This window comes from Pteropus vampyrus, unplaced genomic scaffold, assembly GCF_000151845.1.
Source record: "Pteropus vampyrus isolate Shadow unplaced genomic scaffold, Pvam_2.0 Scaffold130, whole genome shotgun sequence".
Taxonomy (NCBI): Eukaryota; Metazoa; Chordata; class Mammalia; order Chiroptera; family Pteropodidae; genus Pteropus; species Pteropus vampyrus.
In genome coordinates, this window is record NW_011888911.1 from 4720577 (window position 1) to 4734375 (window position 13799).

Here is a 13799-nt window from a genome sequence, read left to right on the forward strand (position 1 = left end):
GTGGGGATTTGTTACAGCAACTATAGGAAACTAATATAGCTGGGATGTCTCTGAGCTTCACCACCGATTCAGGTGCCCTCCTGGGACTCTCCTGTTCAGCAAGGTTCTGAGAGCTAGGGCTGGAGGGACTAAAATTCCTGTGAACTTGTCAGCTTTGCAGAAAAGATTGGCATATCAGACTAGAAGTGAAAAGAAAAAAAGAGACAAAGACTTTAGATGCTCACTGGGACAGGTCCTAGAAAGACACTGCAGTGAACACTCAGCTCTTACCTGCTCTAGGAGTGCAACTGTATATTGATTGATCTTGGGCAGATGTCCTTTGGCCTTGCAAAACAAATATACTTTCAGTGCCAGAGGTCCGGCCTCTCACAGAATATGAAAATAAAATTTTAACTAAGAATTCCTGGGCTCTCAAGATGCTTTAAAAGATCCCAAGTATTATCTGTTAAAACCAGGAATAATTATTTACTAATTGAAAACCAGCACACCAATCACTTAAAAAGGATTTCAAGAGATTAAAAAAGAAAAAAAAATATTAAAATTTAGCATTTAAAAAAGTATCTTAAACCAATGAAAAAGAAAGGTAATGAAAGCAGTGTTATAAATTTTGGAAAATGGATTATTTTTAGAAAAAAAAGCTAAACAATATATGCCAAAATGAATATCAGATTGTTAAAGAGTTAAACAATAAAGATAAAACAAAGGGGAAAAAAACCCAATAATTTAATTGAGAAAATTATCCTATTAAATTGGTTTTCCTCTAGTTAACCTAGTCCCATGTCAGTTTAATTATTATTAGAATTTAAGAAAGGGGGGTATATATAGTGACTGACATAAATATATGACATTTAGTCTCTCTTTTTCTGTATATATAGCTTTCAGTAACTACATAGTCCATATGTATAGTTTTCAGTCTCTCTCTCCACCATTGGAATGTGCTTATATTCAATATGACTAAACCAAAAGTCTCATTTTAGAGAATGATAATCATTCATAAGTTTTCCTGAATTTACAATTGTGTTCTTAGGTAAAATAGAAGTAACAAACATACAGAGTATGTTAAATAGTACATTTTAAAATTATAATGGGTCTGAGATATATATATACCAATTTGCAAGCCCTAGTCATAAGAATGTTTTCTTATGTTTTGATTCTTAGCAACCCTAGGAGCTGGAGGACTTGAAACTTCCCTTTGAACAATATGTCAGTAATAGTATTTGATTCCTTTCTTTTGGGTTTTGAGTTACTGTAATGTGAGCAAAAGGCAGGCTGCATTGAGCTGTGTGTCTCCAGGTTGTATTAGATAGTCTGATTTATCACATCTATGGAATACAAAATGCAAAAAGAGGGATGTCCAAGGTCACAACGATCCCACTTGTGACCTACCTTACCAAACTGAAAGTAAATCAGTGGGTGCAATATTCATTGCAAGCCAAGAGGGTGGAACGATTAGAAACTCACTTACGTCATTTCTTTACTATTTCTTTACTTGTGATTCAAAAGACTGGGGCATGTGGGCTCTCATCTAGCTCTTTAAATCATCCGTGAATCTCTTCCTTATTATTTGTTCCTGCTTGAGAATGGCAGCTACAATCCACTTTCTCCTTTTAAACATGTGTTAGCTTTACAGATAATATGGATTCTGTTGTATCTGGAATCTGTGATGCAGTCTGTTTAGTCAGTGTTAACTCTACACATAAATTGCTCCAGTTTGGGCACCTTCATGTATTTGTGTTCTGCAAACTGTGCTCTGTCACCCTTTGGTGGACGTAGAAATATCTACAATTTTAGAATTAAAGGTTCTCCCTGGCTTTAGAAGTCATGAGGGTGTTTGTGTTTGGAGGGGCAGCGATAGAAGAGAAAACTTGGTTTACAAGTTACTTGATAATTTGGAAGAAGTAACAATCTGCATAAGTATTTATGCACAACAATGTTCACTACTGTATTACTTAAGATTTGAAAAAAATAGAAACAACTTAAATATTGAACAATGGTATTAAAAATAATTATGTCCAAGTTAATTGAATTAGGTGCATTTTCTTTAAGAAAGAAGAGGTGTTTAAACTGCTTTAAGATCAGTAACCAGAAGAGAATATTGAGCCTTTCAAATTCCTTACTGGGGAACACTTCGTGGGGATAGTCACATATACTTTTCAACAGTTTCAACAGGAGAGATAAATGATTATAGAAAGCAGTGCCTGTTTTTTCTACATCCTGGTAAAAGTGTGTCTTGAAGACTTTAAACTGGTTAATTGTTTCCAGATGCTGTTCTCAGACTCCCTGACGCCAAGGAGTACGGCAACCCAACCTCATCTGTACATTATTTCCACTTATGTAAAACTTAGTCATTGAAATGTATGTACCCAAATTGAAACTTGTTGACTGCAAGAACAAATGTCTTGTTGAGAAGGGCTCCTGATGGCTAAATGAGCTCAAATTTATGAACAGAGCTTAAGAGCTATTGCTAACCAGGGGCCTCTCACACAAGCCTTGCTTTAGAAAGAAGCCTTCAATAAACTGCCTGCTGCTTGCACTGAGCTGCCTGCCTCCTGCACTGAACTGCCTGTTTGTACTACGTTCCTGCCATCTGAGCCAACCCTTATAAAGGAGTTCCTGGAATCATATTCCAACAAATAGGACTAAGATTTTTTCTGTTCAATACAGAATCTGCCCAGCTATATCCCTATTAGCATATTCACCAACCAATCAGAGCAGCTCTATTCTGACCTCATGACAGTACTTTTTAGACCAATCAGGGACCAAGGCCAGGGACTTCTTACTGTATAAGTCAGCTCTCCTCTGGCTCCAAGCAGACTTTCCTTTTCCACCAAAGACTGAACAGTGCGTTTCCCTGGCAACGCTAAAGATATCTCACAGAAGCAGACTGGAGCAGAGTAGAGCTGTCTAGACAGAGAGGGGCCTCTCCCCAGGGCTGCCTCACCCCAGGGTTGCTGTGCCACAGCAGTGCTATTTCATAATTGAGCTATAAAACTATGGAACTGATGGTAGAAGCATCTATATGTGTTTTATCTCTCTCCCTAAAATAGCTCCTCAGCCTTGGAGGTGACAGATATTTCATTTTGTTTTAGAACCACTTCTAGATGACACGTTATGGTTGTGTTGTTTTCGATGCCTCTGAACTTTAAAGCCTCCCCAATGATTTGCATTAAAAAGACAAGCATGGACATCTCCATATAAAACCATGCTCTTGTCTGCTTCTCTCTATTATGCTGAAGCAGAGGCAGGGCACAGAAACATTGATTCTTTGACTCGGCATGAACATTTATACTTAGGTAAAGTCTTTCAAAAACTATATGTTTCGTCTAATAGGTATAAAGCAGTGTTTGCTTTGTCATCAGCTTGCCTTCAGATACGTGGCATTAACACCTCACTGAGACGTCGCCTTTATCTTAACCCCATAAAACTGAAACTTGTAATGAATGAAAGATTCCTCTTTGAAAATTAGAGAACTAACTTTCTTCTTGGCTTTCCATGTACTAATCAGTCTTATTCTTGATACCTCATTTTTTAATTCTATAAAAATCTATCTGTATATGTGTGTATCTATCCATATATGTGCTTATGCATATGTATATATGCGTATGTTTAAATATAACATGTACATGTATGTATTATATACCAATATGCATTTTTTCATTAGGGTATGGTTTTATCTTTTATGTGTATGTAAATTTTATTTGATTACTTTAGGCATTATATAATTTTAAAAATTTAGTAATTTTTTTATAGGGATGGCTGATAGAAATGAGTATGAAATTTTTTTGTGTTTCCAAGCATTCATTTGTGTACTATAATCATTAAAAAGTGTTAAGAAGGATAAAATATCTGCACTGACTCTAGTGATCTGAGAACTGGTGGAAGACATGTTATTACAATATTAGAATAGATATCAGGTAGATTCCAAAATGGAGATGGAACTCTACTACCCAAAAGAGAGATAAAGCACCTTGAAGAAGGAGACCTACTATGAGTGAGGAAAAAAATTAACAAAAATATAAGATTTATTAGGTACCCTTATAGAAAAATATATGCTATCAAATGTTTTAAAAATAGAAAAAAGCATGGTAATGTATTTTAACACTAGGCACTATGATAAACTTAAAAAATGTTCTCATACAGACTTTGTCTTTCATTAATTCTGATATAAGCATATATTAATTTCTAAAGGAAAACAATTTCACATGTACAATTAGCATTTTCAGACATCATCAGTTATAAGAGTGGACTTCAACATTTTTTAAATTTCACACACCATTTAATTTGATACAACTTTCAATGACAAACAGAATTGTTTAATTCTATATGCATTTCTGGTTTTTATTGGGCACACTTCTGGTTCATCATCCATACTATAATAATGATGTTTTCCAAGTATTTTTTTACTGTTAATGAATATTATAGATATTATTTTTATCAAAATTGTCAGATTATTGAGAACGACAATTGTCTTTCATTGTATCATATTTCTTGTTCTAAGGTTTGACAATTATTGATGAGCAACATTTTCTATAGGGTTTATAAATGATTCTGTTCTAGGTTTTTGCCCTTTCAAGCAATATGCAAAAATACCTTTAAAAACAAATTAAAGTCTCACATCTAACATCACCTTATTATTTATTATTATTTATGCCTATAGCACCTCGTCTTCCTAGGTGGTCTCCCATCCAAGTACTAACCAGGCCTGACTCTGCTTAGCTTCCAAGATCAGACATCGGGCTTGTTCAGGGTGACATGGCTGTAGACCCATCTAATAATACTTTAAAGTATTTTTAAAATAAATATGATTATCCAGATATGGAAACAACCTAAGCGATGTGAATATGTGAGATATGTATACACATCGGAATATTATTAAGCCATGAGGAAAAAGGAAATCCTGCCATTTGCAATAACATGGATAGACTGTGAGAACTCAGCCTTAGTCTAAGCAAAATGAGTCCAACAGAGGAAGATAAATACTGTATACTCTCACAATTATGTAAAATCTAAAAAAGTCAAACTCATAGAAACAGAGAGTACAATGTTGGTTATCAGATGGTCACCGGGAAAATGGGGAGATGCTGTTTCAAGGGTACAAATCTTCAGTTATAACATGAGTAAGTTCTAGGGATCTAAACTAGATAGTCTAGGGATCTAAACTGTGTAGCATGGCAATTACAGTTACTAATTAAAATATATAATATTATATACTTAAAAGTTTCAAAGAGAGTAGATTTTAAATGTTCTTATCACACACACAAAAAAGTAATTATGTGACATGATGGCAGGCAGTGTTAGCCAATGCTATGGTGGTAATTATTTTGCAATATATAAATTATCAAATCAACATGTATGACTGAAGCTTATATAATGTTACATGTCAATTATATCTCAAAGCTGGAAAAAGTAAATATGATTAACAAATATTTTATTGTTATGATCTCAAAAATGATATACCACTCAATAAATATTTTGAATAAAAACATGTACAATTTTATTTCTAAACAAGAAGCTGTGGTACATATGTACAATGAAATATTACTCAGCCATAAGAAGAGATGAAATACTGCCATTTGCAACAACATGGATGGACCCTGAGATAATCATGCTAAGCAAAATAACCTGGACAGAAAAAGTTGAAAACAACATAATATCACTTATACGTGGGATATAAACCTAAAAGCAACAAACAAATAGGACAAAGAAACAGAGACTTATGGATGTGGACAATAGACTAGTGGTTACCAGAGGGTAGTGGGGAGCGGGGAGGTAGACGGGGTAAAGGGGGTCAAATATGTGGTGACAGAAAGAAATCTAATTATGGGTGGTGAACACATAAAGCAATATATATATATACACATACATATATATATGTGTGTGTGCGTGTATATATATATACATACATATACATATACACACACATATATATACACACACATATATATGTATATATATATGTTGAATTGTACACCTGAAACTTACTGGATTTCTTTAACCAATGTCACCATAATAAATAAATAAATAAATAAATAGATAGATAAATAAATAAATGAAGTGAAAAAAACAAAACAAAACATAACAAAAAACAAACTAATTTCATATAACACATATGTGTTTATTATTTCTCAATATTTCTCTTTAGAAAACAAGGCATCTTGTTAGGAACTTCCCATAAGTTTATGGCAATATTTAGCAGATGCTTTCATTCATCCCCTATTAAAGTATTCCAAATTTTACTGTTTTATGAGTATGCCATGACACCTAAATACAGTTAGAAGAAGTCAATGAAGATAAAATCTTTCAAATCTTATGTAGAGGGTTGTTTCCACTGATTTTTATTTTTTCCTCTTGTGAGAATTCACTTTAGAAAATTCTTTTAGTATATGTCTTAAAAATTTCCTGAAATTTTAAACTTTTAAATAACTTGACAAGAAATTTACTGAACCTCTAACAAAATCTAGTACATGCTTTATTTCAATCAATAGTACAAACAAAACAATAAATCATGCCTATGTGACACTATCAAATGCTGAGAGCCAGTGGGGGAAAAGGAAAATTCTAATTGTCTCTTTTCCCAAGAGTTGATACTGTGAGATTAGATTCTAGTGGGAGGTCATTATCATTATTTGTTCTTAACCATACTCTTAGCATAAATAAAGAGAGTATAAAATCATCATATCACATTAATCAACCTTTGCAGAGGGCCCTAGGCTTCATCAGAGATCAAAACAGTGCCTAAAATTATTGCCACAAAGAACTTTAGGCTACGATACCTTCGAGCACTGAAGAGTCTTGCAAGGTTAGTGCACAGAACTATTCACTAGGATCATCAGAATTACTTTTCCTTTCAGAGAAATGGAGGTGAAAAATACATAGCACTGAAATTTAGGAGAAGAGAAATGGTATGTCTTAGTCCTAGTACTTGACTTTTAAATTTTTAGAGTGTGCTACTTAAGTTCCCTCCCAATGCACTTAGACATGCATGTAGTTATTTATATGTTTCTGCCTTTTCTCATCTAATACACTTCTTGATGAGGAAAGGTTTCTTTATCATCTCCCTGTCCCCTGCTGAATAAAATTGTGGTAAGCACTTCTTTGTCACTCACTTCATCTCAGGCAGTGTAAGGGCTTTGTTCACTTATACTGACTCTATGTTAACTTATCTCTGTACATTTTCAATAATTTTATTTAAAAAACATTTATTGAGACTTGCTGTATGGAAGCTACTATGCTAAACACTGTTATATAATTTGCAGTCTAGTACAGAAGAAAAACCAGTCATAACTCAATGATTAATACAGAGTTAAGAACATGCTAAATGTAAACATAAGAAACGTATTTATGGGCACACACAAAAAAAATGGTCTCATTAACTGGAGCTTTCATTACTAAAGCCCTTAACTAAAGTTCTCTAACTACTACATAGATTCCATAGGATAGAGAGGATAGAATACGAGAAAAGCTAAGAGAATATGGTGAGTCAAAAAATAGCTTACCAAATGCTCTTTTGTGAAATAGCTAAATCATATGATACTTGTTGGGACATAAAAAAAAATCCTTTTATTTTTTTGTTATTGCCCGATGACATAAATCTTTGAATAATAGAGAATATGGTTGGAATTTTATTTGGAGATCATAAAAAATATTGATGATTTTAGGAGGTAAAGTAAAAGATGCCAAATTTCTGTATTATCATGTGTTTTCATGTAGAGAGGAGCGAGAATAAGAAAAAAAAATATTAAACTCCAGAATGAAAATGTTGGTTAAATAAAAGATATGTCAGAGAGAAACTCAATAGATTAAAATTAAAACAACATAGACATTTATTAAGTTCTAATGAAAGCCAGAAACTGTGCTAAGCACCTTGACATCATTTAACTGAATTTTCACATGAGGCAAATATTAGCATTTCTGTTTTACAAAGGGTTGGGGAGTGGATGTAATTAGACCTAAGTCATATAGTAAGTACGGAGTTAAGTTGAGGTTTGCATCCACAACTGTCTAACTTAATATTAAGACATTAGAATTATAAAATCTTGAATATTGAAATATTGAAACTAGAAGAGATGTTAAAGATAATTTAATCCACCCACCTGCCTGGTGCTTGTGTCCTTAAATAATATCTGCTTAGTGATTTGTTATTCAGCCTGTGTTTAAACATTTCTGACCATAAGTTCAGGGTATTTCTGATCGTTGGAATGTTCATCTTTGCTGTAAAACCAAATATTTCTCCCCATAGTTTCAATCAGCTGGTTTTGTTTCACTCTTTTAGAGACATACAATAAGGCCAATACGTCTTAAATAAAACAGTATTTTGAACATTGAGGTAATTGCAATGTGACATAGAAATTTTTGCTTTGAAATTTCTTGTTATTTCAGTCATTTCTCAAATGAGAAATTTCTAGATCATTTTCCTGAAATTTTCCAGTTTTTCTATAACACATATTGTACCGCAAACTGAATACACTAATCCAATTACGACTTGAGTGTTGACTAATAATATGAATCTATATTTTCTGGAATCTATCATGTTCTTTGCAAACCTAAACATACATTGTTATTTTTTAAGAAAACATGTCACACTCTAGATTAGCATGACTTTAAAATTTCTAATTGTTTTGCATATGCTCTACTAATTCACATCTCCATCATTTTTGAATTCTATAGAGAACATATGCAAAATATATAATTATAAAAAAACCCAGCATAAATAACACCTGGTGTCTTTTCACTAACTGTTCTCATATTTTGGGAATATGAACAGTATTCTGAACTCTACCACTTCAATCGTGAAGTCCAAATTGCATCTCTGGTCACGCTTCTCTGGTCATGCTGGTGTAATACATGACCTACACTTAGGCCATTATATTATAGAACCAAATAAGGGAGAATGGTTCCTTGGTCTGGGAAAAACTGTTGAAATAGAAGCATGATCCCTGCCAAGCAGTTATGTTTCTGTCTCCTGGGGTAGTTGGCCTGGGCGAAGGAAGCTAGGACAGATACAACAGCAGAATCCCAGGCTGAAAAATACTGGTAGTCACCCATTCCTTCAGCTGTTTTGACTTGGGATTCTAGTAAGGAAAATTGCTCAGATAAATACACTCCTTTGCATAGGCTTAAGAATCCTATGCTTATAAATTATGGAAAGCACACACTAATATTACTTATTCAGACTAAAAGGAAAATATTGTGCCATTTTACATGTGTGATAGTAATACATACATATAGAATATGGAAGGAATTTAAAAAGTCCTCAGAAATAAGAGTAGTAATGTTCCTTCTAGCTGACTTAAAATGAAAAATTGGTGTTTTCTCTTAAAAATTTATGAAATATCTTAATTATAAGTTTCTTGAAGTCTGTAATTCTTTCTCCGGTCAACCAGAATCATTGGTTGTCTCAGAGTTGCACAAGCAATTCAAGAGATCCTTGCATTATGAATTCCCTTTGATGAGGGATAAACTAATGTTGTCCACATAAGCATGCTCCCCTTCACGTATACTCACACATACACGTGTACACACACACACACACACACACACACACACTCACGCACATGCACACAGCACACACACACACACCAGTACATTCATTTTCTTTTTTTTAAACTTAGAACCTGCTGAGAAGATATGGGCCCTGGAAATCATTCCACAGTGACTGAATTCACCCTCGCTGGACTGACAGAACAGCCAGAACTCCAGCTGCCCCTTTTCTTCCTCTTCCTAGGAATCTATGTGGCCACAGTGGTGGGGAACCTTGGCATGATCATATTGATAGGGCTCAGTTCTCACCTACACACCCCTATGTACTATTTCCTCAGCAGCCTGTCCTTCATTGATCTCTGCCATTCCACTGTCATTACCCCAAAAATGATGGTAAACTTTGTGGCAGAGAAGAACACCATCTCCTACCCTGAATGCATGACTCAGCTCTATTTCTTCCTTCTTTTTGCTATCTCGGAGTGTTATATGTTGGCTGCAATGGCATATGACCGCTATGTTGCCATCTGTAGCCCCTTGCTTTATAATGTCATCATGTCCCATTGGGCCTGTTTCTCTCTGGTTTGGGGGGTGTATATGATAGGCCTGGTTTGTGCATTTGCTCATACAGGCTGCCTATTTAGAATTCATTTTTGCAAATTTGATGTGATCAACTATGATTTCTGTGATTTTCTTTCCTTATTAAAACTCTCCTGTTCTAGTATCTATGTCAATGAATTACTAATTCTAATCTTTAGTGCAATTAACATCCTTGCCCCAACCCTAATCATCCTTAGCTCCTACATCTTCATCATTGCCCGCATTCTCCACATCCGTTCCACTGAAGGCAAGTCCAAAGCCTTTAGCACTCGCAGCTCCCACATCTTGGCTGTTGCTGTCTTCTTTGGATCTGCAGCATTCATGTACCTGCAGCCATCATCTGTGAGCTCCATGGGCCAATGGAAAGTATCCTCTGTGTTTTATACTATTGTTGTGCCCATGTTAAATCCCCTGATCTACAGCCTAAGGAATAAAGATGTCAGTGTTGCCCTGAAGAAAATGTTAGACAGAAAAATATTCTTGTGAGCAGAAATAATGTAAGGGTAATTTATTTGTCTAAGTCATTGACTTTTATATTGAATGAACTGACACGTTTACTTTTAGCCCATCTGTTAATTATATCCTCATTTAATGGGACTCTTTTGACATTATTTCCATTCCTATGAACTTTTATGCCATTTTTCTCTGGGTATCATTGAAATGTCTAAGTATCACTGAAACGCAGATCAGAAGAAATACTAAGGATGACCTGGATATGTGGACCCAGTTACACCATCACCATCACCATCACCTCATTCTTTTTTTTTCCCATAGAATTGATAAAAACTCAGTCCTCGGCCATAATGAAAGCATCTTCTAGGAGTGATTGGCAATCTCTCTTCTTCTATGCAGCCAAAACCAACAGAAAATATAGCAATATGACACTCGTTAGCTTTTGGACATCTATAGTCTGGAAAAATCTCTTTCCCACCATGCGTCACCCCGTATCTTCTTTTTCTGAATTATTTCCTCTATTTTTTACTTGAGAAACCTAATCAAAACTTTAAAATATGAGTCACAGTCCCATGCATATGCTGTTATTGTGCCCAATCTAATATCTCCTGTTCAACATTTATTATTTTAGTTTGTAACCGTTTATTGTCCAAACTCACACTGGACCGTAATCTCTGTAAGACAGACCCCTGTGAGTATGCTCCACTGCTTTATTTTCAGGAAGCAGAATGTCTGTTAACTAGCAAGTCCTTGATAATTTCTTGATATTTATTTTCCCCTTACGATATTTATATGAAATGTATGTATCCAATGCAATTTTCGCCCATTAACCCTTTCAAGTACTATGTAAGGCTTTTTTGGTTTTACAAATCAATTAAATGTAAGTTTGGAGAATTCTTCAAGGATCTTTAAATAATTGTTAATATTCCTAGTTGTTTCTATACAAAGATTAAGAAATACTACTCCTGAGTTCCTTCCAGGCAAATCCCAACATAGTGTGGTAATTGGGGAGTATCTCTTTTATCAAATTATTAAATCCTGTCGACAACCTAGAATTCCCTGAAGCAAGTCTAATTCACTCTTGGATTCACATATGTAACATTAGATACTCAAGACAATTTAAGTAGACTTAAAACGTAACAGGTCAACGTGGCAAATCATGTAGTAGAGTGATGTGTGGAGCCCAAACAACCCCATCTAGGCCACCACACCCAGATCAGAAAATCGTTTCACCTCTGCTGGCAGACAGGAAATTGTCTGCTATTTAGAATTAAGAAAAGGGGTTATTAAATATTTAAATATAAAGCCTTGGTTACTGCTTCCAGCAGATACATTTTACTCATCTTTTTTTTTTATTTTAATTTTTTGTTTTTGATATTTTGGTGTAAATGATTAAGTTTCTCTGCCCGACTTTCACTTCATGCAGCCTGCTTTATCTAGTCATTGTGCTCTAGTTAACAAATTTATAGTTCATCTAAATCTTTAGATGGAGGGAGGGTAGGAGAATGAATCACAGCTCTCAAGAGCTATATCCTGGGAACTCTAAAAATGGTTAATACAGTACACTAAGCACACCAAGTAGATTTGATCTAAGTCAACAAAAATCTTAATGTGAATCCATTTCTTCTGCTTGAGGTTGGGTTAAATGATTTCTCTAAGCTAAACCAAACTATTGGCTTATTTGGTTTTACCAGTATACCTCTGGATAACCAACGTAAAATGGGCCAGAATTTGATTCAGAAAAATACACTGACAAAGGCTATAAGAACTTAAATGTCATTTTCTCAGAAAATTCTTTGAAAGTCCAACTAAACTACTTTTCATATTATCCATCTCTTCTAGCTCTTAGATACTGCTTCCTTTTCTTCTTAACATTTACCTCTATGGTAATTGTGTTAACTGAATGTTTATTCTTTTACTCTCCCTCTGCTGAATTAACTTAAGCTCTAATCGGACATAGAGTAGGTACTCAAATAATAGTGATTGACAGTTTTACCAGACACCTGTGGTATCCCCATCACATTCTCTCTCATTTCAGCTTCATATTTTGTTAGTTCTGTGCAAGTTCAAACTCAGTTCACATTGACAATATTCTACTTTAAGCATGCACATAATTTATTTTCATACTTTTAAATTATTTTATTTTTAGAACAATTTTAAATTTATCTAAAATAATAAAGCAACAAAGTTCCTACTTACCTGTATGTAGTTTCCCCTATTAACATCTTACATTAGTTACAACTAATGAATCATTATTGATACATAATTATTAACAAAGGTCTATATTTATCCCTTAGTTTTTACCTAAGTTCCCTTTTCTGTTTCATGACCCCATCCAGGATGTCAAATTACATTTAGTCATCATGTCTCCTTAGGTTCCTCTAAACTGTGGAAATTTCTCAGATTTTCCTTGCTTTTGATGACTGGGAGTTTTGAGGAGTACCAGCTAGGCATTTTGTAGAATGTCCCTTAATTGAAAATTTTCTTATGTTTCTCTTTTTGCTACACTGTGGCTATGGGTTTTTGCAAGGAAGACCACAAAGGTAAAAATGCTATGTCACTAGAACATATAAAAGATACATACTGTCAACAGTCAATATGACATCACTTGTGATGTTAATCTTGTTCACCTGGTTGGTAGAGTTTGCCTTGTTTCTTCACTAAAAAGTTATATTTTTCCCCCTCTCTTATGTACTGTTTGGAAGGAAATCACTATATGCAACCCTTATTTAATGACTGGGAAGTTATGTTCCAACTTGTTCAGGAAGGAATATCTACATAAATTATTTGGAATTCTTCTTTGTGAGATTTTTCTTTCCCCATTAATATATTCCAATCATTTATATGATCAAGATAGACTCATGGATATTTACTTTATATTTTGAGTGATAATTCAATACCGCTTAAAAAAAATTATTATAGCACTGACCATTGGAAGCTCCTGTGTCCCTTTGACAAACCTCCATCAATCATCAGTGTACTCTTTTAAAGGGTAACTTTCCGATTTTCTAGCACTACTACTAGATGCCACAGCCTCATCTTATACACTTCCTGGCAAGTCCTAGAATCAGCTATTTCTCCAAGGAGTCCTGCTTCCTTTATTAAAGAATGGTATTAGAAATCAAAATCTGGGTACTAGGTGTACTTGTTGCTACCATAGTGTCACCACTTCCAGGCCCTCACAGCTAATAAGGGAGGATATATATATATTTGCCTGCGTAGGTACTCATAACTATAAATATTTCTATATGTAACCATCTGTATCTATA

The 13799-nt window shown here is 34.4% G+C and overlaps 1 protein-coding gene across 1 annotated transcript; it reads left to right on the plus strand.

Moving 5' to 3' along the window:
- Positions 1–2834: 2834 nt before the first annotated feature.
- Positions 2835–10563, plus strand: LOC105296885 (olfactory receptor 8G1-like). The gene is made up of 2 exons (XM_011367235.2): positions 2835–3293; positions 9612–10563. Exon 2 carries the CDS (start codon positions 9628–9630, stop codon positions 10561–10563), a length of 936 nt encoding a protein of 311 aa, XP_011365537.1. The 5' UTR covers positions 2835–3293; positions 9612–9627.
- The last annotated feature ends 3236 nt before the right edge of the window (positions 10564–13799 follow it).